The following is a 20,371-nucleotide window of genomic DNA, read 5'->3' as shown; positions in this document are numbered from 1 at the left end:
ACTGACTCCACAGTGTCTGTGGAATCAAAGGGGAAAGTGGTTTGAAAGGACTTGTTTCCCCATGACAGTGCAATACAGAGGAGCTTATTTCTTCCTTTCTCTCGCACTTCTGCTTCTTGCGATGCAGAGCGGGTCTGTCTGAGCTGAGCCATCCAGTCCTTGTGAGTATATTCATACTTCTCTGTGGATACTTTCCTGGGGCTGAAAATATGTTGCTTGTTTACTATAAATATTTTTCCCGTTACCCAAAGCTTATAAACCAGCGTAGCGGCCCACGAGCTCATCTCATCCTCTCATGCTGCTTCCAAAATTGCAAACGTTGCCTAGCACGGGATCCGGTTCATGCAGCTTCCTGACGCTGGGGGAAGCCACAGTGACAAAGGGCAGCCATTGCAGTTGTTCTCCAGCCAGACCAGTAACATATTACTGGTTTCAAATGAAACCAACTTTTGTCTATTCGATTTAACTCGTGTTAAGAAATAGCTACAATCAGTGCAGCTTTAGGAAGATACGTACAAGACACACATGCAGACTTAGATTTAACGCAGCAGCTGCCATCTGGTAAGTAAATAAACACTGGCGATTGAGTCAGCAAACCTGTCACTTAACAGTTAGACTCCTTTGTAAATCTGACAGTCTCTGACTTTAAATCTATCCCAAAAATGAATACAAAGTTATTGCCCTTAGTGAGCTTGGTTTGAGAAGGATGTTAGGCTGAAATCGCTTCTGGCACTTCTCCATTTTCAACCTATCTCCATACGAATCTGCAGAGACGACTCCCCTCCCCCATAAATAGAGCAAGTACCCCTGAGGCTGTGTTTCAGGGAATTTAAAGGAAATTGATAGAGACCATGCTGTATTGACTATTTCCTGAATAATTCATTGCAATAATCCAATTATGGAAGGCCTGCAAAGTGGAAAAGTGAGGCCAAAGTGGAGGCCATTGATTTTTGGACAGGCATATTTAGCCAGGGTAACCCTCCAGGGCTCATATAAGGAACAGGATGATTGCAGCTGATTACAGAAATAATACACAAGGACAACTAAATAGCATACATAGTAGCGCAGGGACGGCCAATTCCCCGCTGTGCACACCTCGGCAGGGAGCACAGCGATCAGCCCATAGCCCTAAGAAGTTTGGAAGCACATGTTTGGGAAGATATTTAACCCACATGTGTCCTTCGAAAGGTACTGTTTTTGTCTTGCATATTGTAGTATTTATGTACCTAAAGACTCTGCAAGGAAGCACGTCACTGGAACAGTATGGACTGGACTGTCTCTGCACAAAGTCCTCAGAGGAGGAACGTTGCAGAAGTCAGGAAGGCTGGAAGTGGCACCTAGAGTCGAGGGCAGATTCCAAATAACCTGAAGAGTGTGGCACAAGGGATACAGAACATCATCCAGAATGGACAAGCCAGTGATCACGTACGCAATATCTGAGCCTTCTAGGGGTGTGGAGTTAGTTACATTCATTTTTTAATTCTCTTTACTAAATGCTGTACTTTCAGTGTGAGCACGTAAATCAGGGATTTCCCTAATTGTCTTTGTGTTTCTTCACAAATCAACCTCCATGAAAAGAAGTATGACGGCATCTGACAGAAATGGCAGAACCTGGGTAAAAGTAACATACGGCTGAGGCTTTCCCAGCACTTGGATGCTAGGAGCTGTAACCCGAAAGTACAAATAAAAGGAAAACTGCACACGTTTGGCACAGCTCAGAAATGTGAAGGTTGTTTTTTATGCCTGTTAAAACAGCATGGAAACTGGTTCACACTTCCTTCCACTGGGCTCCCACGACTCCAGGGTCAGTAATGAGCAAGATGACAGCCCCAAACGTTCAGCAGAGAAATGCCAATTGGAATTAAGAGCGCCGGGAAATTATACCTTTTACAGTTTATACCTGGTGACAAGCACTGCTGCCCTCTGAGCCTTCATGCTGTGGCACTAAGGAAAGTGAGTGTGGGTTTCCTTTAGGTAAAATGTGCACCTCTTGTGGAAATAACTCCCAATATACACATTTAAAGCATTTACAAATTCTGCTTCTGGAACTTAAAGACATAGTGAGATAGGTGCCTTCGATCTAGCTATCGTAGGGTATTTGTAGACTGGAGCTGGAGATATAATTTCCAGCTCATATGGACATATCCGTGCTGGCTGTGATCAAGCTAGCCTGCTAAAAATAGAAGCATAAGAGTGGTGGGATGGGCTATCCACCCTGAGCACGATCACGTCTGAAACCCTAAGTGCCTACTTGAGCGCCTCCCTCGCCCGTCCTGCTGCTCAAGCCGCCGTGACTACACTTTTGTTTTTAGTGCCCTAACTTGATCAGAGCTTACGCAGATATGTCTACCCCAGCTGGAAATTAGACCTCCATCTCATGTGTAGCCATTATACTGCCTCCTATCACCATAGTATTCAAGTGCCTTCCATGTAAAGTCAAAAGTAAAAAAAAATCAAGGGTGAATTCCCTAGTGGACTTCATGGAGTCTCTGGTCTTTCTCTCTTTTCAGGATGAAAACTCTGCTCGGACTGGAGGTTTTTATTTTTATTTTTATTTTTTGGCTTGGTTAGAGTTTAAGGATGGAAAAGGGTGCCAGTGTTGTGAGCGTCATTCTTTGGTGGGAGGGCTTTCTCAAAGAGGAAGGTTTTGCAGCATTTCCTAAAGATAGACTCTGTATTTGCTTGATCTCCTTTGAAAGTTGGTTCTCTAGCCATATCCCCTGGACTGAAAATGCTGATCTCTACCATCAGATCACCACCCATTCTCATTCAACAGTGGTAGACAGTTCTTGCTATCCAATGGCTCTTCGGTGACCTGTTTTGTAATGAATTGGTGGGTCCCAGTCCAGTTCTAAGTAAACTGGTTTCCCCATCACGGAAACCACAAGTGCAATTGGCACAAATGGCGCCCTGCTTGTTGACAGTTTCTGGAGACCGAATGTGCGGCGAGCCCCTCTTATTCGTGGAGTGTAAACTTCCAGGGAAAGATTGAGGCATGTTGGCAGAGGACGGCATGGAGAGGCTTTTATGTTAGCTGCAGGGGTGGAGATGCCTTTTTTGTTTGGGGTGGACTAGGGTTGAAAAAAGAATCAAGTAACAGCTGTTGAATGTGGCTTTAATGAGTAGTTTTGTACCATGACTAAATCCGTCCACTTTAATCAAATGAGATAAACAAGCTTTTGTTCCAAACTCAGTGTTGCCTTTATTACTGCGGTGCCTACATTCACCAGTCGGTTTGACCATACCTGCTTTGTGGATAAATAAAGGTCTTCAGTGTGCAGAGCTGGAGACCCTGCCCCCTTTTACCAGCCTCCGTTGCAATCTGAAAAATTAATGAGCATCACCCACTGCTGGGGAACTGGGTCACGAAAAACCTGAGCCCTTGGAAGTCCCAAAGCTATAAAACCACAATCTGTCTGCTTTGTATGTGGGCAAGGGGATTTAAAAGGAAATCCTCTTCACCCCTTAGCCAGGCAATTCATTGGCTTACTCTGCAGAGGAACCCCTCTCTGGTGAATAGCAGTGTCTCCTACAGATCAGACAGCAGGAATCTCCTTGCAACACAAGCAGTAGTATCTATCTGGGGGTTTTCTGTTTTTTCTGCCTAACGCCTTTCCTCTTAAATGTTTTTCCTCCAGTTCCCTTTGCACCCTTGCTGCCCAGAGGCTTCTACTAGCCCTGGATTGGCCCTGCTTGCCGCTAGCTATCTTCCAAGTGGTTTTTACACCAAGCTTGTGTTGTGACTCTAAGAAGAATGTGTGGTGCGAACAGGAGGCTAAAAATAGCGGAGGATCAATAATTATAGCACAAGCTGTGCTTCTGTTTATTTGAAAAAGTAATCTGTATATTGACAACACAGCAAGGTGGCTTCCCCTAGCCCTGTGCTAATACAGAGTGAGGCTCTGTGCCTGCACTGCGCCGCGCTGGGGAGGGGGGCTCTGAGAACCGAAGATGGCCAAAAGCTCGCTGAGCTTTCGCCGACATCCGTCAAGAGACGGGAATACTCTGCATTTTTGCGGTTCTGGGGCCTGGGTTTATCTTCTGCTTTTTGGTGTCTGTGAGAGACGAGTTCCTGGGCTTTGACTAGCACATAACCTCAGCCTAACTCGCCCATTGGCCAAGGAGACTGCTGGCCAGTCGTGGGCCCCATAGGGGGAAAGTCAGCCCGGGGCAGAGGGCCACCCCCAGGCCTACACCTAATTTATGTCCCATTTAAGCTTTGCAAGTGGTGCAGCGCTTAAATGGGACTTAACTGTGCCTAGTTTGTGCTGGTCCTTTGCACAGGGGGAAACACTACCCTTTTAGAGTAGGTTCTCATTTAAGAAAGAATTTAAGCACATGCTTAGCGCTGTCCTGAATAGAGCCAGGTTTTCAGAGATCTTTAGGCACCTAAAGCTGTGGATTGGCACCTAGTGGGCTGTTCAGCAGAGTCCAGCTGCCTCACTCCTACGGGAAGCAGCGAGAGCGAGGCACCCAGCTGCTTTTGAAAATCCCACCTATCCACATCTCTAGGTGCCTAAGTAGCTTTGCAAACCTGGCCCCAAATGCCTGGCTCTGAATCCTGTCTGCCGTCAAACTGTACTGAGAAGTGACGAGCCAAGGACAGTGTAAAGATGTCATGAATATTGGTTCCATCAAATACTTTCATTGGCACAGGAGTGCGTGGATTTGGCATTCCTTTGGTGGTGGTGATGGATTTCTTTTGCAAGCCTGAGACCCTCACTAGCAAGTTTATTGGAGCTGAATCCTTAGTGTAGCACAAGTCTGGAGGTATTGCAGCTTGATTCTGTAGTGAGTCAAGAGGTTTAAGTCTGTCTTGGATTTCCATTGGTGAAGCAGATCCACCACTGTAATCTTGAGGAAACTGAAGCATTAAATCTGTGATATCAGACTCTGCCTTCAGTACAGTCAGGATGTTAGCTGGTCAAGCAGCAGGGGACTAGAATACAGATCAGGAGCGAGTGAGGTAGCGGTGTACAAAGTGTGTGTGTTTGGGGGGAGGGGGGCTCTGTTTGGAACACTGGGGGCAGTTTTCAGTCCTTTATTTCAGGAAGAAATGGAAAAAGGCGACCGGGCTGATCAAAGGTCTCAAGGGTTGTAACTAGGAAGAGGATCAGAATGTTGTTACATTCACAAGAAAATAAGCAAGTGAGAAGACAAGTTCAGAAAGAGAAAATGCCGCAAAACCTGTAACAAGAATAACGTTCAAACTGAAACCAACTACTGAACGCTGCTCCATTTCCCCCGTGACCAAGTGGGAATTTTTGGTAGTAGTTTTTATTAAGCCTGTGTGCGCCTCGGTTTCACCCTATATTTTGCATTGCTAACCACCCAGTGTAGGGAAAGGGGATTAAATTTGCTCTCAGGGCAGACTTAGGGCATGGCTACATTAGAGAGTTTAATGTAGCCCTCTAAGGTAGCCAGTCTAAGGTCTGCTCTACACTATGGGATTGGGTCGAATTTAGCTGCGTTAGGTTGATTTAAAAATGAATGCGTCCACACAACCAACCCCGTTCCGTCGACCTAAAGGGCTCTGAAAAACCAACTTCTGTACTCCTCCGCGGCGAGGGGAGTAGCGCTAAAATCAACTTTGCTGGGTCGAATTTGGGGTAATGTGGACACAAATCGACAGTCTTGGCCTCCAGGAGCTATCCCAGGCTGCTCCCTTGTGACCGCTCTGGACAGCACTTTGAACTCCAATGCGCTAGCCAGGTACACAGGAAAAGCCCGGGAACTTTTGAATTTCATTTCCTGTTTGGTCAGCGTGGTGAACTCAGCAGCCCGGGTGACCATGCAGCCCCCCCAGAATCATAGAGCGTAGAATGTTTCTACGCTCCCCCTATCATCTCTATCCCTGAGGTTATCGCAGATTAGAAGGTGAAAAAAATGCACTCGCGGTGACAAGTTTTCCGAGCTCATGCAGTCCTCCTGCACTGATAGGGCACAGCTTAATGCATGGAGGCATTTGGTGGCAGAGGCCAGAAAAGAATTAAGTGAGCACGAAGAGCGCAGGCAGGACGCGATGCTGAGACTAATGGAGGAGCAAATGGACATGATGAAGCGTCTGTTGGGGAGCAAACGGACATGATGAAGCGTCTGTTGGAGCTGCAGGAAAGCCAACAAGAGCACAGACCCCCGCTGCATCCACTGTATAACCGCCTACCCTCCTCCCCATCTTCCACAGCCTCCTCTCCCAGATGCCCAAGAACACAGGGGAGGAGGGGAGGGAGGCTCCGGGCACCCAGCCACTCTACTCCAGAGGATGGCCCAAGCAACAGAAGGCTGTCATTCAAAAAGTTTGATTTTTAGTGTGGCTACAATAAGCAATGTGGCCTTGTCCTTCCCTCCTCCCCCCACCCCACCCGGGCTACCTTGTCCGTTATCTCTCTCTCTTTTTTTTTTTTTAATTAATAAAGAATGCATGGTTTCAAAACAATAGTTACTTTATTTTGAAGGGGGGAGGGTGGTTAGCTTACAGGGAATTAAAATCAACAAAGGGGGCGGGTTTGCATCAAGGAGGAACACACACAACTGTCATACCGAAGTCTGGCCAGTCATGAAACTGGCTTTCAAAGCCTCTCTGATGCGCAGCGCGCCTTGCTGTGCTCTTCTAATTGCCCTGGTGTCTGGCGTGAAACGATTGTCTGCCGTTCCTTTCACGGAAGGAGGGGCGACTGACGACATGTACCCAAAACCACCCGTGACAATGTTTTTGCCCCATCAGGCATTGGGAGCTTAACCCAGAATTCCAGTGGGCGGCAGAGACTGTGGGAACTGTGGGATAGCTACCCACAGTGCACCGCTCCGTAAGTCTATGCTAGCCTCTGCTGATACTGTGCAAAGCTCTGAAATAGGTATCTATATTTGCACAGTAATGCCCTGCTGACTTCTTTGGATGATAGACTGGCTAATGTGAGTTCCCGGTTAGGCCCTGACATAGCACGCCTCTGAAAATAGCATTGGGGTATTTTTTGCCAGTAATTTGATATGAGTTTTAAAAATCATTGTCCGGATGCTGAAATTCTACCATATCAAAGGGGAGATTATGGGCTATTGTATCAATAACTCAAGTGCAAGAGGAGGATCATAAACTCCAGAAAGTCCTAACAAAAGTAGGTATTTGGACAATACAGTGGTAGTTGAAACTGGCTCCAGTCAGGAGCTGGGTAACATGCATTGAGAGGAGCAGCTTAAACTGTTCATCCACAGAGATGGGTCTAGAAGTAAGTGTCTCTGCAGAGGAAAGTGGCCTAGGTGGCCATGGTGTGGTGATGCGGTTTGCTTAGGTTAAATTCACCCCTGTGCACGGGCCAGCTCAAGGTGTGCGAACCACCTAAATCCTGCATAAGACCAATTTCGCGCAGAGGCGAATCTCACCCACACTGCATGATGAAGGTAGAACAGGAAATAACATGTTCGCCTGTATTGAAAAGGGACAAAGAAGAATATGAAAAGTATTCTAATGTCTGTTCTGCAAATCCATGGGATGTCCTCGCCTTGGGAGCAGCCTTCAGTTTCAGGTCTCTCATCTCAAAAAAAGACTCGAGAAATACAGCAAAGATTGAGAGGGCAACAAAGAGTATTAGTCACCCAGGAGGTAGGAGGGCTCCATCGGCGGAGGGTTGAAAAGGCCTAGAACTATTTTTAGATCTGGAATAGTGAAAAGTGAGACCAGAGATGAGAGAGCATAGAAAGTCATGGATGGAGGGTATAGTAAAGGCCAGCTAGGCTTTCAATTTATTCCATCCCATACAGCGGGGCACTCGGTCAAATAGAGGCAAGAACTGTAAAACTGATCAAAGGAAATATTTTTAAAAATAACGTATAATTAACTTGTCAAACTTGCTGCCAAAGGCTATAATTGAGACAAAGATCTCTGTAAGATTCAAGGAAGGTGTTGAATGCTCCCCGCCCTTATTAATGCCAATCAGAATTTTGTGTGCCCTCCCTTACCCCCTTCCAATCTTGTTGATGCTCCAGGGGAGGTGTGAAGGGTGGGAGAGAGGGTTGAGGGTTCTGGGTGTGTTTCTTTTCCAGTGTTTTTTTTGGCAGCTGCTACGTGGCCGGGGCTGTGTCTTTTCACCAAGATACTGACTGATCTGCATCAGGGCGAATAAATCCATAGTAGAGGCTGTGAACTTTGGGGATATGTGGTAAGGGGTCTCTGTGCCCCAGGCTTAGGGAGTAAACTGACCTCCTGCTGGGAGCAGGAAGAAATTTCCTCATGTGGTTTGAGTTGCATAGATAGATGCATAATAAGGCTTCTCTGCTTTCCTCTGAAGCAGGTGGGCCATTGTCCCATAGGATGTTGGATGGGCGGCCCAGTGATCTGAGGTGGAGCCCATACTGCAGTCTTTGAGTTCCTGGAGGATAGGACATCCTCAGCCTCTGCTGTTGGTTTTCTAGGGTATGCTTTCCGGATTGTTGGTAATCCATGTGCAATGCCTTCGCCCCTGCCACTGAAGGGAGTGCTAATTACAAAGGTTAGTACTGTACATCATGAGGACCAACACGAACACTTCAGCTGGAGGGAGAGCAGATGTGCCAAGAGAGGAGCAGCTGTTTTGAATTGCTGGAGGGCAAGAGGGGAAGACTGGCAACTCTCTTCAGTGAAGCTGTTTTGCAGCTGTCGCTGCCATTGTCATCTGAGCAATGGATGTAATTACAGTGTGCGTGGGGGGAAGAGGGAACCTGCCCCTATTTTCCCAGTGGGCAGAGGAGGTCACAGTGTCTCAGCCCTCCCCTTAGCCAGCACTTGGTCCAAGGTTATTCCACTGATCTGAGAACAAGCTTCCCCCTCAGCCACCTGACCAAGAGCATGTGGCAAAAGGTCCCTGAGGCCTGGCTGGAAATAGGTCAGTGTCAGTGGGGTTGTAAGGGCATTCCCTCCCCTCCAACTCACGGCTGTTCTAAATGAGCCGTGCAGGAATGTGTGTCATGTAGCCTGTTTTCTGTGGTGGAGATTCCACTCCTCATGTTTAGATCCTGCTCCTTTCTGTTTTCTATGCTGACTTTAATCTCTGCTTACTTTACTGTCTCTCACATTCCCTTATTTGAATATTCGCACATTTTTCAGAGCATCTTCTTTGTCTTCATGCACAGTTCTCTTTCCTCTCCGTTGATGATCTGCTGCGTGTACACGTCGACCGTTCCACCTACTTGTCCATAGCTGCACTGGTTTGTGTGGTTGGCTGAATGACACTGACTAGAACGTACTGATTCTGGATGGCAGTTTGAGTGGGCTAGTCGTAATGGACCTCGGCCTGGGTTGTCTGGAGGAGCCAAGGCTCTTATTGGAAAAGTAGCTTTCCATAGTCTTGAAATAATGTGGCAGATTACATGTATGATCTTCAATGCTCGGGAAAACGTTGGCAATATTTATCTAATCCACACCCCTGGTAACATAACATCTCTGAAGGGGTTGCTGGTAGTGGGGATTGAACCCAGCACCTCTGGATCGAAAATCTTGAGTCTCTACTGCTTGAGTTAAAAGACCCACTTCTATTAGCCAAGGCTGTACCGTCTGTATGTGGCCCAGCTACCACTAGAGGGGGAAGAGCAGCACACTGAGTGGGTGTGGGTTACACTCCCACCCCACCCCAGCTGGGAAAAACAGCCTGCTCGAATCGCCCTCTAGGCCACCACTTACAACGTTATGCCCCTGCAGCAGTCAGTGGCGGCAGCAAGTGTTGAACTTAGGACCTCTAGATCTAAAACCATGAGCATTTACTAAAAGATCCACCTCTGTTAGCTCATAACTAGTAGCCTCTGTGTGTGGCCCAGCCACTAGAGGGAGACAGAGCACCACACGAGGAAGTGTGTTACCTATCCAACACCTGCACTTTGAAAAGATCCACGGTCGCCAATGAGTTTCACGGTATAGGATGTGATATGAAGAAAGTTCAAGGAAACGGAGCAGTGCAGGGCATCTGTGTGCAGGGAGCAGAGCCAATAACTTGGTTAGCAATAAGGAGTGGCTGGGTGAGCGTAAGTTGCCGCTACTGCGATGTAGACAAGCCATCACGCAGTGCGCACGCCTAGAGGGATTTGTGCTGTGTGTCAGGCTAGTGCATTAGTACAAAATTGCATCGTGTGTATAACACCACAAGAAAAACATATTCCAAACAATGCTAATAGTCTGACAAAACAGCAAATCCCCAGAGATTCACGCCTCCGCGCTGCAGAATCTATAATACGTGAGATGATCCCGTCCCCAAGGCTCTCATACTAACCATCCCCTGCTAGGTGCATTTCCAACGTTGCCTCTACCTAGGCTTTCTACGTGCTTTGTAGACTTCTTTGAGGGGGAGTAGGTGCTGCCCCCCCTTGCCTGCAGGAGCCCAGCGCCGGCCTGGCAGGCCAAGCTTCAGAGCGGTGCGTGGGCCCCGCCTGCTTGCGCCATGGTTACCCCTAACTAAGGCGCCGCTTTTGGAAAATGCGCAGAGGGGAAGCAGCTGCTTCCCCTGCACACACACACACACACACACACACACACCCCGCTACGCTACTGGCTGTGACCTCTCAGGTTGTTCAGTCGCTTTTTGTACCTCCAGCCCCTGGCAGTGCCTCACCATTCATTTGTCAAAAAGTAACCCAGGAGTAGGGATGCCCTACGCTGCCCGGTTCTTTCTCTTTCATTGCCCCTGTTACACACCACCGTGGCCTGACAGATTCTGCGGACTCTCCCACAGTTGATTGATTTTTATTTTATGATTTGCCCTTGTTTTTGCCATTTGATCTTTAGATCTCCTCTTGACCCACTAAATCTCCATCATGCAGTTTGCCTGCCCAGCTGTGTGTTTAATTCTATCAGCATTGTGAATGGGAGAGAGATACTTTTTTGCTTTTCCTTGAGAAACTCTTTTGGCCTCAGTAAACTAGCATATTGCCATTTAATTGTACTGGGTTATTTTCTGTTGTGTTTTTGGTTCCTGGTTTGACTCTCTCGCATAAGAGATTTTAAGCACCCTCCATGCAGAGAAGTGATATGGATTTTAATTTCTAAACTTTTTTCCCTTTCTAACTTATTTCCTCACGTTTTCAAATTCCTTCTCCTTGAAGTTTCGTTTCATCATATAAGCCATTCTCGGGTTCCCACCATGAGCTATGAATGGGGTACATGCACAGTGTGCTTATACAACCCCGCCCACTGTGTCCCCGTTCCAGGCCTTTAGAATCCTTTGCTGTGTACCCTGCCATCAGTGGCTTGGCCTTCTTCACAGTAGTATTGCATTGTTGATGTGATCTCATGAGAGACCCTGTAGCCAGCTATGCGCTGGCTACCCCTTTGAGCTCCTGGAAATGAAAGGGGGGCTGAGGAATAAATCAACAGCCCACATCCGAGCAGGCTGGGATGTGAATTCAGATTTTCTCTCCGATGTACTCAGTGGAAACTGGGGCTCCCCAAAGGGGACTAAATCATAGCATCTGAGTTAAGGACTCTGGGAGCCCGGCTTTGATTTTTGTGTTGGGGTGTGCATGGGAGAAACAGGCTGTCTCATCTATTTGAGTGTTCATATCCCATTGGCAGGGACGTTCCCATCAGTGCTCCAATTATGGGAGGGGGGGAGTAGGGGCCCCTGAATGTCAAGTGGCGTGCTTTAAACCATAGTGAGCAGGAATTGGGCCATGCCACAGAAGTGAGGTGGCCCCTAGCAGTAGAAAGGGGCTCAGCCCCCACAACTCCTAGCCGTAATTTGAGCACTGGTTCCCATACATTCCGCCCAGACTCATTTGGCCATAAAGATGACAAATCTTTCTTTAGGGCATCATTGTGGAAGGTCTTTATCACCAGCAGCCCAGAGGGACAGCAGAGTGTAGTTCAGAAGGCCGAGATGCACTTTACCTTCCTGCCCTTTTTATGGTCTTCACCAGGCTCCAGACACACCTGCACTCTGCCGGGAAGCACTCATGCCAAGGAGCCGATCAGTGTATTAGGTAGCTTCTCAGTCCTGTATCTTCTCCTACATGAGTGTGCTGACTCTGCATGGAGAGGAGAAATGCAGGGCTGGCAGATATCTGACTCTGGCACATACTGGTCTCCTGATTTCGGTCCAGGACTGGTGGCAATATGCAGGGCCGGATTAACTCTCCTGTGGGCCCGGGGCTATTTAAATTTTGTGGGGCCCCTGTATACACGTCTTTTTCCTAATTTAAAACAAAATGACCACAATTATGGCATCGAGATTATTAACGTTATACTAAACTTGCCTTTTAATTAACATAAAGCCGTTCTGTGGTTACATTTCAGACTTAAAACATGTAGAATATAGTTAATTCAAAATAGCCTACTTCTTACCTTAGAACAGCTGTTATATTAGTTTCTTTCTGGGAGGGAGTTTGGGTGCAGGAAGAGGCTCCAGGCTGGGGCAGAGTGTTGGGGTGCAGGAGAGGGTGAGGGGTGCGGGCTCTGTGAGGGAGTTTGGGTGCAGGAGGGGATTCTGACCTGGGGCAGGGGGTTGCGGTGCAGGAGGGGGTTCGAGGTGCAGGCTCCGGCCGGCGGCGCAGCAGGCCTCAGGCAGGCTGCCTGCATGCCGTGGCCCCACGCCACTCCTGGAAGCGCGCCCCTGGGGGGAGGGGAACAGTGTGTCTCCGTGCTCTGCCCATGACTAAAACGTAGCTTTACTCATAAGTTAAATGTGTCAACAAAGTTGTGATCCTAGTTAGCTGCTGTGTTGCGTGCCATGGCCTCTTGAACTTTCACAGCAACAGCAGGGCCAGAACTTGGATCCTCTTACACCAAAAGCATAGAACCAATTAAGCTAAAGAAGAATCTGTTAGCTGTGTAGGACCTATGTTACAAAGTTGAGAAGTTCTCATACTATCCAGTAGAGGGCAGTGATACACATACACTAGAACTAGAGACATTTATATTATTATGTAAACTACATAGGGTAATTCTGCACTTCAAGCTGAAGGTGTCATTCCCAGTGTGAGGAGACAGATCTGCGCTCGCTCTGACTGAGATAGTGTGCTAAAAGAAGAGTGTAGCTATGGCAAAGCAAACAGTGGGAGGGGCTAGCCACCTCGAGTACACACCTAGTGTGGTGGACGGGTACTCGGGGAGCTGGCACTTGCACTCTATTTTTATGGGGGGTGGCTCAGGCAGAGCTAACTCAGGAACATCACCGTTACTAAGCCAAGGAGGGCATTGAGGCCGGAGGACTAGCTGTTCATGTATAAACTGGGAGAGCAGAAACCACCGAAGCTGATGTCCTTCATACTCCGGTTCTAAGTTCAGTCTACTGAATGGATTTCCCATATTTTGATATCGTACCTGCCAGCCATCAGTGGTGGGGGATTCTCCCATTCTGAGGCTGTCCTCAGACAGGCTGCAGTGAGAAGGAACTTAAAAGTGGAAACTTGTATGAATTTACCTCTAAAACCCGTGATCCCCTCGTAACTTAACAGGTTGTCTTCTGTACTTCCTGTGCATGTTTGGACCAGTTCCCAGCAGATTTTTGATGACAAAAGCACTCTGTGGGGTGCTTACTCTAAAACAGTGACCTACATAGAGTAAAGCAAAGCAACTGAATGCATCACAGTGTGCCTGGGGCTATGTGAAATTTCAAGTGGCTATGGAATCTGAGTGGTTTTCAGCTACAGTATACACACAGTTTTAGATCTGGAGTGAAATGGGTGGGATTCTTTACTGCAGTAGTTCTCAACTAGGGGTACTTGTACCCTTGGGGGTACACAGAGGTCTTACAGGGAGTACATCAACACATCTAGATATTTACCTAATTTTACAACAGGCTACATAAAAAGCACTAGTGAAATCAATACACACTAAAATACCATACAGACAATGACTTGTTTATACTGCTCTATCTACTATACACTGAAATGTAAATACAATATTTATATTCCAATTGATTTATTTTATAATTGTATGGTAAAAATGAGAAAGTCAGCAATTTGTCAGTAATAGTGTGCTATCACATTCTTGTATTTTTATGTCTGATTTTGTAAGCAGGTATTTTTTAAGTGACGTGAAACTTGGGGTACACAAGAAAAATCAGACCCCTGAAAGGGGTACAGTAACCTGGAAAGGATCAGAACCACTGCTTTACTGACTGGAAATCACTCATCTAAGAAGCTTCAGAGAGAAGTGTGTGGCTAAAACTGCTTATACTTTTTAAGCCAAAATTGCCAACCGCCTGCTGGTGCTGGTGCCTGCTTAGCTTCCCCTCCCTCCCCCCCACTGTATCATTATTCATAGTCCATCAAGTAAACAGCTCATCTTGGTCCCTCTGATGATCAACAAGGCTCAGATGGGAGGCACAGACACTGCCACACTCTTGGCAGGTCCAGTCAGGGGTGATTTCCTTGTCATGGCTGCATCCCCCTTTGTCCCTGGCATGTGGGATGCAGATTTCGTTGCCCGGAGTGGTGCCATAGATGCATTTGTAGGCTGCAGGGAGAGGCAATCTAAATGAGGGGTGCTGTGCAACGATTTTGCAGAGCTGCCTTTTGCAATCAAGCTACGTATTCGTGCCAGCAAAAGTGGAAGAAAAATGACTGCTCTTGGTGGTAGTGTGCTACTGCAACCCAATTATCTCAAGTAGTCGTAATGAGTATCTAATTCTCATTTAGTGTCTCTGCCAAAATGTATACTTCAAAGGACAGATCCCAGTAAAGCCACATACTCATGGGCTGGTTGCAGACTGCAGAGTATTATGGAATCCTCTGTTGATGTCCTACCAGGATTATGGAATGAGGATCCCGTGAGTTAGGGGCTCTACTCCTCGAACTAAAGTTCTGTCTACACTAGAAGTACAGCCTTAGTTTTGTAGCCAAGTTGTGATCTGCTTGTCAAACATGATTGAGTTATCTACATGCATGGGTCTTACTTCTCAGCCCAATTGTGTGCGTGTCAGTACCCATCCCACTTGCAGAACCATGTCAACACCAGTTCATTGTGGGGGAAAAACTGGACAGCTGTCCCATTATGGCTGTTACTGACTTCACTACCAAAAAAGGTGTGTGTTTCAAGGGAGATAACTAATGTGAGTTCGCTATCTTGCTGTAAAATCCAAGTGGAGACAAGTATAGGAAGTTTTTTCCTTGATGAGGCAAGGTCCCCCCTAGATGGGGGCACAGTGTTAACTCACAGTCTGACCAAATTCTTCTTGTCTAAAACCACTCCTTGCTAATGTTCTGTGCTGGGTGCTTCAGGTGAATTCCTGAAGGTCTGTAGGAACCTGTCAACATTTACTTACTAGGAACAGAAGACATTTCATTTGATGGGACGTGCTTCACCTTGAGCAGCCATAATTCTTGTGTTTGAGCTGACTTTGAATGAGGGATTGGGGCCAGGAGAGAGGAAGATGTAGTTCTGGTATCTCTTCCAGAGCCACCTTCCCTTTAATTTTCCAGTTCATTTGCTGTGGGAGAGCAAGGGGCATTGTGCACCATCTCAAGCACCTTTGCAAGCCTCTTCTGTGCTTTTAGGGTGAAAGAGCTGTGAAGTACAGTGCCAATATCCAGTTGCTGTTGAGCTGTTCTGTACGGACACCCAGACTAAGTTGCCCTCTAACTGAACTGGAGGGATACAAAGGAGAGTTATATGCCCTGATGCTAGAGAACACAGCACTCTTGGAGGGGGTCGGCTTTCAAATGAGATGTAAAATTGAGGACCTGAACGCCTGAGGACTCCTGAAGATCTCAGAACTGGTGGGGGGATGAGGGACTAAATGCGAAGATGGGTGATTGCATTCTACCTCCCTGGATTCTCTCTGCAGTGTGAGTGGGATATGGGATTCTTCACCGCCTTATTATTAACCATACCATTTTCTCTGGTGCTCCTCATGAACAGTAGGGAGTTTCATGGCAGGGGAGGAAGGTAGTGGCATTCTTCTTTTCCAGATGGGGTCACTGAGGACCACTGAGCTGAGTGATTTCTCATGGTCACATAGTAATTGGCATACTCGGAACCACAAGACTGTATTTTTCTTTCAACAAGACCTTTCTTCCTTTTACTTCCTTCCTGTTCCTGCACCTTCTTTTTCACCATAAGCGGCAACTGCGGTGCAAAATGACTGCTCTGTTTCTTCTCCACCCCTCCACCTTTCCCAAAGCAGTGGCAGCATGTCAGTGGTGGGTTCTATTTCCTCCCATCTACTTTTGGGCTATTTTTAGGGCATTTAAGGAAGCACAATAATAAGCCTTTGTCCTTCTCTAATGCCCCTCAGCTGAGGATTTCAAAGCGCTGTCTGAACACTAATTAAGTCGCTCAGCCCCCCCACCCTAGGCAGATCAATATTTTCTCTGTTTCTTTACTGCATTTTCTCTCCTCTGTTTGTTGCTCCACAAGCCTGCTCCTTTGAGGGATGCACCTTCCAGTCAGAAATGTCGGGCAAGGACTGTGCAGCCAGTCACTAGCAAACTGTGTCGAAAGCATTAGGACTCTAGTAGCCAGCCCAATTGCCTCTTTGTTCCCGTGAAGATTGCTCCTAGGCTGAAGAGACCTTTGATTGTTGGCCCTCCCCACGAGAGGACATCCAGGCCACTTGCAAAAACCTAAGTGTGGGATCGAGCGTGTTCCGAGAATGCTCAAGGCATTGAGACTGGAGTGACTGTAAAAAAGACAGAGGAGTCCTTGTGGCACCTTAGAGACTAACACATTTATTTGAGCGTAAGCTTTCGTGGGCTACAGCCCACTTCATCAGAGTGACTGTGTGGATCAGCCTCCGAAGGGCTGCCCAGCCCCCTCATTATGCTGCTCCTCTGCACTTTCTCCTCCCCTCGCGTCTGCTTTTTGGCTTAGAAGACTCAGCAATAAACACTCTTAGAAGGAAGGTCTCGTGGTATTTTATTTTGTAGAACCCCGTGTAGTTTTCCTGGAAAGACGCTGCTAACCCTTGCAAGCCCCCGTCTGGGCGAGTGAGTATGTGGGAAGGAGAGAGCATCTGTGCAGAGGGAGACCAAATCCATCCCACTTTTTGGAGAGCCCTGCCTCCACTTCCTGAGTCTGATTGTCAGTAGCCCCGGTCCCCTCGCCACACACATACCCGCTCACGCCCTCTCTCTCCCACCACTGGCTCTCTGAATAGCAGCTCCATCCTCCTGGCTTGGAGAGAGAAGCTCTTTTGTTATTCAAATCACACACTCCAGCGTGTGGCTGAGTGCAGCAGGCAGGCTCCAGCCACCCGATTCTTTTCCTCCTCCTGATATCGGATGAGCCAGAGCATTTCTGGTTTCCTGGTCGAAGGGGCTGTGCCATCCCTGGGCTGTTTGGAGCGCGTGGGAGTTGGTGCTTTGTTGCCCCTCACCTCGCCTTTGCTTCCAGCTCCATTCTGCCTTTTTCTGGGCACTCCTCAGCCTGCAAGCTGGCCCTGCTTTCAGACCTTCCTCTCTGCATGCTTCCTCTGCCCCGGCATTTCCAGTCGGACGGCGCTTGTTGCTGATTTGCAAGGTTGCCAGTATGGGCTTTTCAGAACCGTATTAACCGGCCGAGCCTCTGAGCATTCAGAGAACGGGGGTGGGGGGGGGAAGCTCTGTCTTCTTCTTGGATATTGTGATCTTCAAGCTTCAGGATTTCTGAGCCGGCTCTCTCCTCGAGGGTAGGGAGCCAGGAGCAGCCCTTGGCCATGGAGGTGGGCAAGATGGTAAGTGAACAGCTGCTCTTAATGCATGTTTCCAGTTCCAGCATCCCTTTAGCCTGGCCTCGGGTTGCCCACTGAGCTCATTTTAATCCCCTTTCTCCACTTGGAGCTGTCGGAGCACCTGCCTCTCAAAGTGCTTTTCCCTTTAAGTCCAGTCCATTTAGCCCCTGTTGTGTGTGCTTGTGTTTGGGCAGACTCAGAAGACTGATAATTGTGAGCGTGCAAGGGAAGGAGGGGGCGGGGGGGGCTTGTGAAGGGAGATCTCAGGAGTTTGCCTACAAGTTACCCAACTACATCTCACCCTCCAGTTCCATAGGTACTTAGTTTCTCAGGACCACATTCTGGGGGCTTTAATCAAGCAAAACTCTTTTCCAGTGGAGTCACAGGGAGTTCTTCTAGATTAAAGACCCCAGAATTGGGCTCCCATTGTTTTAATATGTGGGGGAAACAACAAGTGCCTTTTTTTTTTGAGGGGGCAATTGTTCTAATACAAGCCTTGTGCTCTCTGCAGTCGGGAGTTATTTTGGGATCGATCCTCAGACAAAGTCTTATTATTGTGTTTGAGTTTCTGCCCCTCTGCCTGAATCAAGTGGAGTGTTGGGAATTGGGATTCACTCACCTCCACCCATCTGAACTTGTTTTTCCCTGTTGCTCTGCCTTCTAGTTTAGCACCGTTCAGGTTGTGCCTTAGGGACTTGAGTCTCCATGTATGGTGCTGCTGTGAGCTCTTTATGCACATTTGGGCAAGGTTCAGACACATTCTGTGCTTTGCAGAGAGATCTTTGTGTACAACAGAAGAGGGGAGCTGATCCGTGGTGCCTGCCTTTTGTTCAGAGCAAAGGCAAGTGCTGGATGCAAATGTACTTTCCGCTCGAAAATAGCTTTGTGGGGTAATTACTAGGTGGTGCATTCGGTTAATACACTAACCTTTCATAGTGCAAATAATAATGGTAATCTTTGCAAAGTAGGCTTTCATTTGCAGAGTGATGGTAGCTCAGCACTGGAATAGCAGGGGCCAGCGTGGGTCAGGACACCAGTGCATTGGCAGAGCTGAGTGGGGGGAGGGAGCACTGTCTGCAGCCCTAATAACTATTCTTGATCCGTCTCCCTTTCAAGATCATAAAAATCCAAACAGAGAGCTCTGAAAAGGCACTGGGGCACTTCTGGGGATCAGAGCCATGGCTCCCACAGTCACCCAGCACGAGCCTTCCTCAGGGTTACAGCTCTGAGTTATTGGCACCTATCAGCTGCCAGGCATTAGGTTGAATGATTCTTGGTACCTTAATTAGACAAATGTATGCACTATGCACTCTCCTCTCGTTTTCTCACGTCTGCCTGCTGTGGCGAGGGGATTCCTTTTTCTTTTAAGAAGACCTGCCTCTCGTTTGCTTCTCGGCAGAAGTTTGGGGGGAAGGAGTTTGACAAACTCCAGTTGCTACCCTCACAGTCTGACTGTCCGTGTACTGGATTAGATGTCAGGTTTTTTTTCCACATCTGAGACCTTGCGTTCTTCTGTTTGGATTCAAGCTTAGGACCTGCTTAATTCACAGGCATGCTGGTTACCCACATGAATGAAACATATTCTCTAGCAAGGGGAAATCTGCAGTTACTTGCTTGAAATTTAACTAATGTGTGGTGAAATTGGAGCGTAAGGTCATCATGCACCGCTCGATTTTTACCTTCCTCTTGGATAGGTATTTTCAGGCAGCATCCTTCAGAATATGCACTTGGTGAGAGAATATGACTGGCTACCCCAAAGGGCAAGTTTCATCCTGAATGGAAGGTTCTGTAAGGACTGAAATATCATTTCTTTTCTCAGCAAAATTTTCCTTTGATTGTAGAATCATAGGGTTAGAAGGGACTACAAGGGTCATCGAGTCTAACCCCCTGCCAAAATGCAGGATTTGTTGTGATGCCAAATTGCTGAGATTAGATCCTTGGGTACAGAGAGTTTGAGGGATCTCCAGGCCAGCCTTTTCCAGTAGTGCACACCCTAAAGCCAGGGGACTGAGCCAGAACCATTCTGGCTCCTGTTGTGTCCTATAAATACCAAGAATGCCCAAACGCTTATTTTTGCAGCACACTCCAGCTGCTTGGTGTGGTCGAATATTGAGAGTTTCTGGAGGCTGTGGGAGACTTGTCGTTACACGCTGTGCATAGAAAACGCAGGGGACCAGTGACCTTCTGTCCTGCAAGCACAGAGATTAAGCAAAGAAGTGTTCTGTGAAAGGTTATTGTTGCATGAAATCCCCGCATAAAATACAAAACCCTGCTACCACTGAGAAGGCTTCTGGGCATGCTTGTGAACTGGCTCTGCAACGTGGGCCACCAGCTTAACTGATTGGCTGCTAGTGACGTCAGGCTCCTATCGGTATTTAAGCAATAAGACCAATGGGTGCTTTTCTGGCGGAACAGCTGCTCAAGACGTGCAGTAACTCCCCAGGACGCACTGCCTGGGAATATCCTAGCTTGCGCCAGTCAAAAATAAGGCGCAGGTTTTATCCGTGTCTTTACTGGCTGGTTTCAGGAGTTGTATGCTGACTTCTGAAAGTTCAAAGCTGTGATGGGTAAAAACAATACTTAGCAATTGTGTTGTACTCCTAATATTTGAAGTCCTGTGGAAATGTTAACTGACGGATGCTCACAGGCCCCTGCGAGGTAGTTAAATATTGTCATCCTCACTTGACAGGTGGGGATGCTGAGGCTTGGAGGTTAATTGACTTGCTGTTTGGTGACAGTAGGAGTTGGTACCAGAGCCAAAAATA

General features: G+C 47.5%; 1 protein-coding gene across 5 annotated transcripts in view; it reads left to right on the top strand.

Moving 5' to 3' along the window:
- Positions 1-20,371, top strand: part of HIP1 (huntingtin interacting protein 1) — a 139,038-nt gene that overhangs the window by 46,714 nt on the left and 71,953 nt on the right. Inside the window, exon 1 of one of the 5 annotated variants that reach the window (XM_065572968.1) lies at positions 16,994-17,609. The exons of 3 other annotated variants lie outside the window; for them this stretch is intronic. In XM_065572968.1, the coding sequence (XP_065429040.1) occupies positions 17,592-17,609 (18 nt within the window). In that variant the 5' untranslated portion in view covers positions 16,994-17,591. Of the gene's footprint in view, positions 1-16,993; positions 17,610-20,371 lie in introns of those variants that run through there. One more of the 5 variants, XM_005294332.5, reaches the window with a different exon arrangement.

The sequence above is a fragment of the Chrysemys picta genome, chromosome 19 (genome assembly GCF_011386835.1).
Source record: "Chrysemys picta bellii isolate R12L10 chromosome 19, ASM1138683v2, whole genome shotgun sequence".
NCBI classification, from domain to species: domain Eukaryota; kingdom Metazoa; phylum Chordata; order Testudines; family Emydidae; genus Chrysemys; species Chrysemys picta.
Note: the sequence above shows the minus strand (reverse complement) of the source record. Positions and strands in the feature narration are given on the sequence as shown.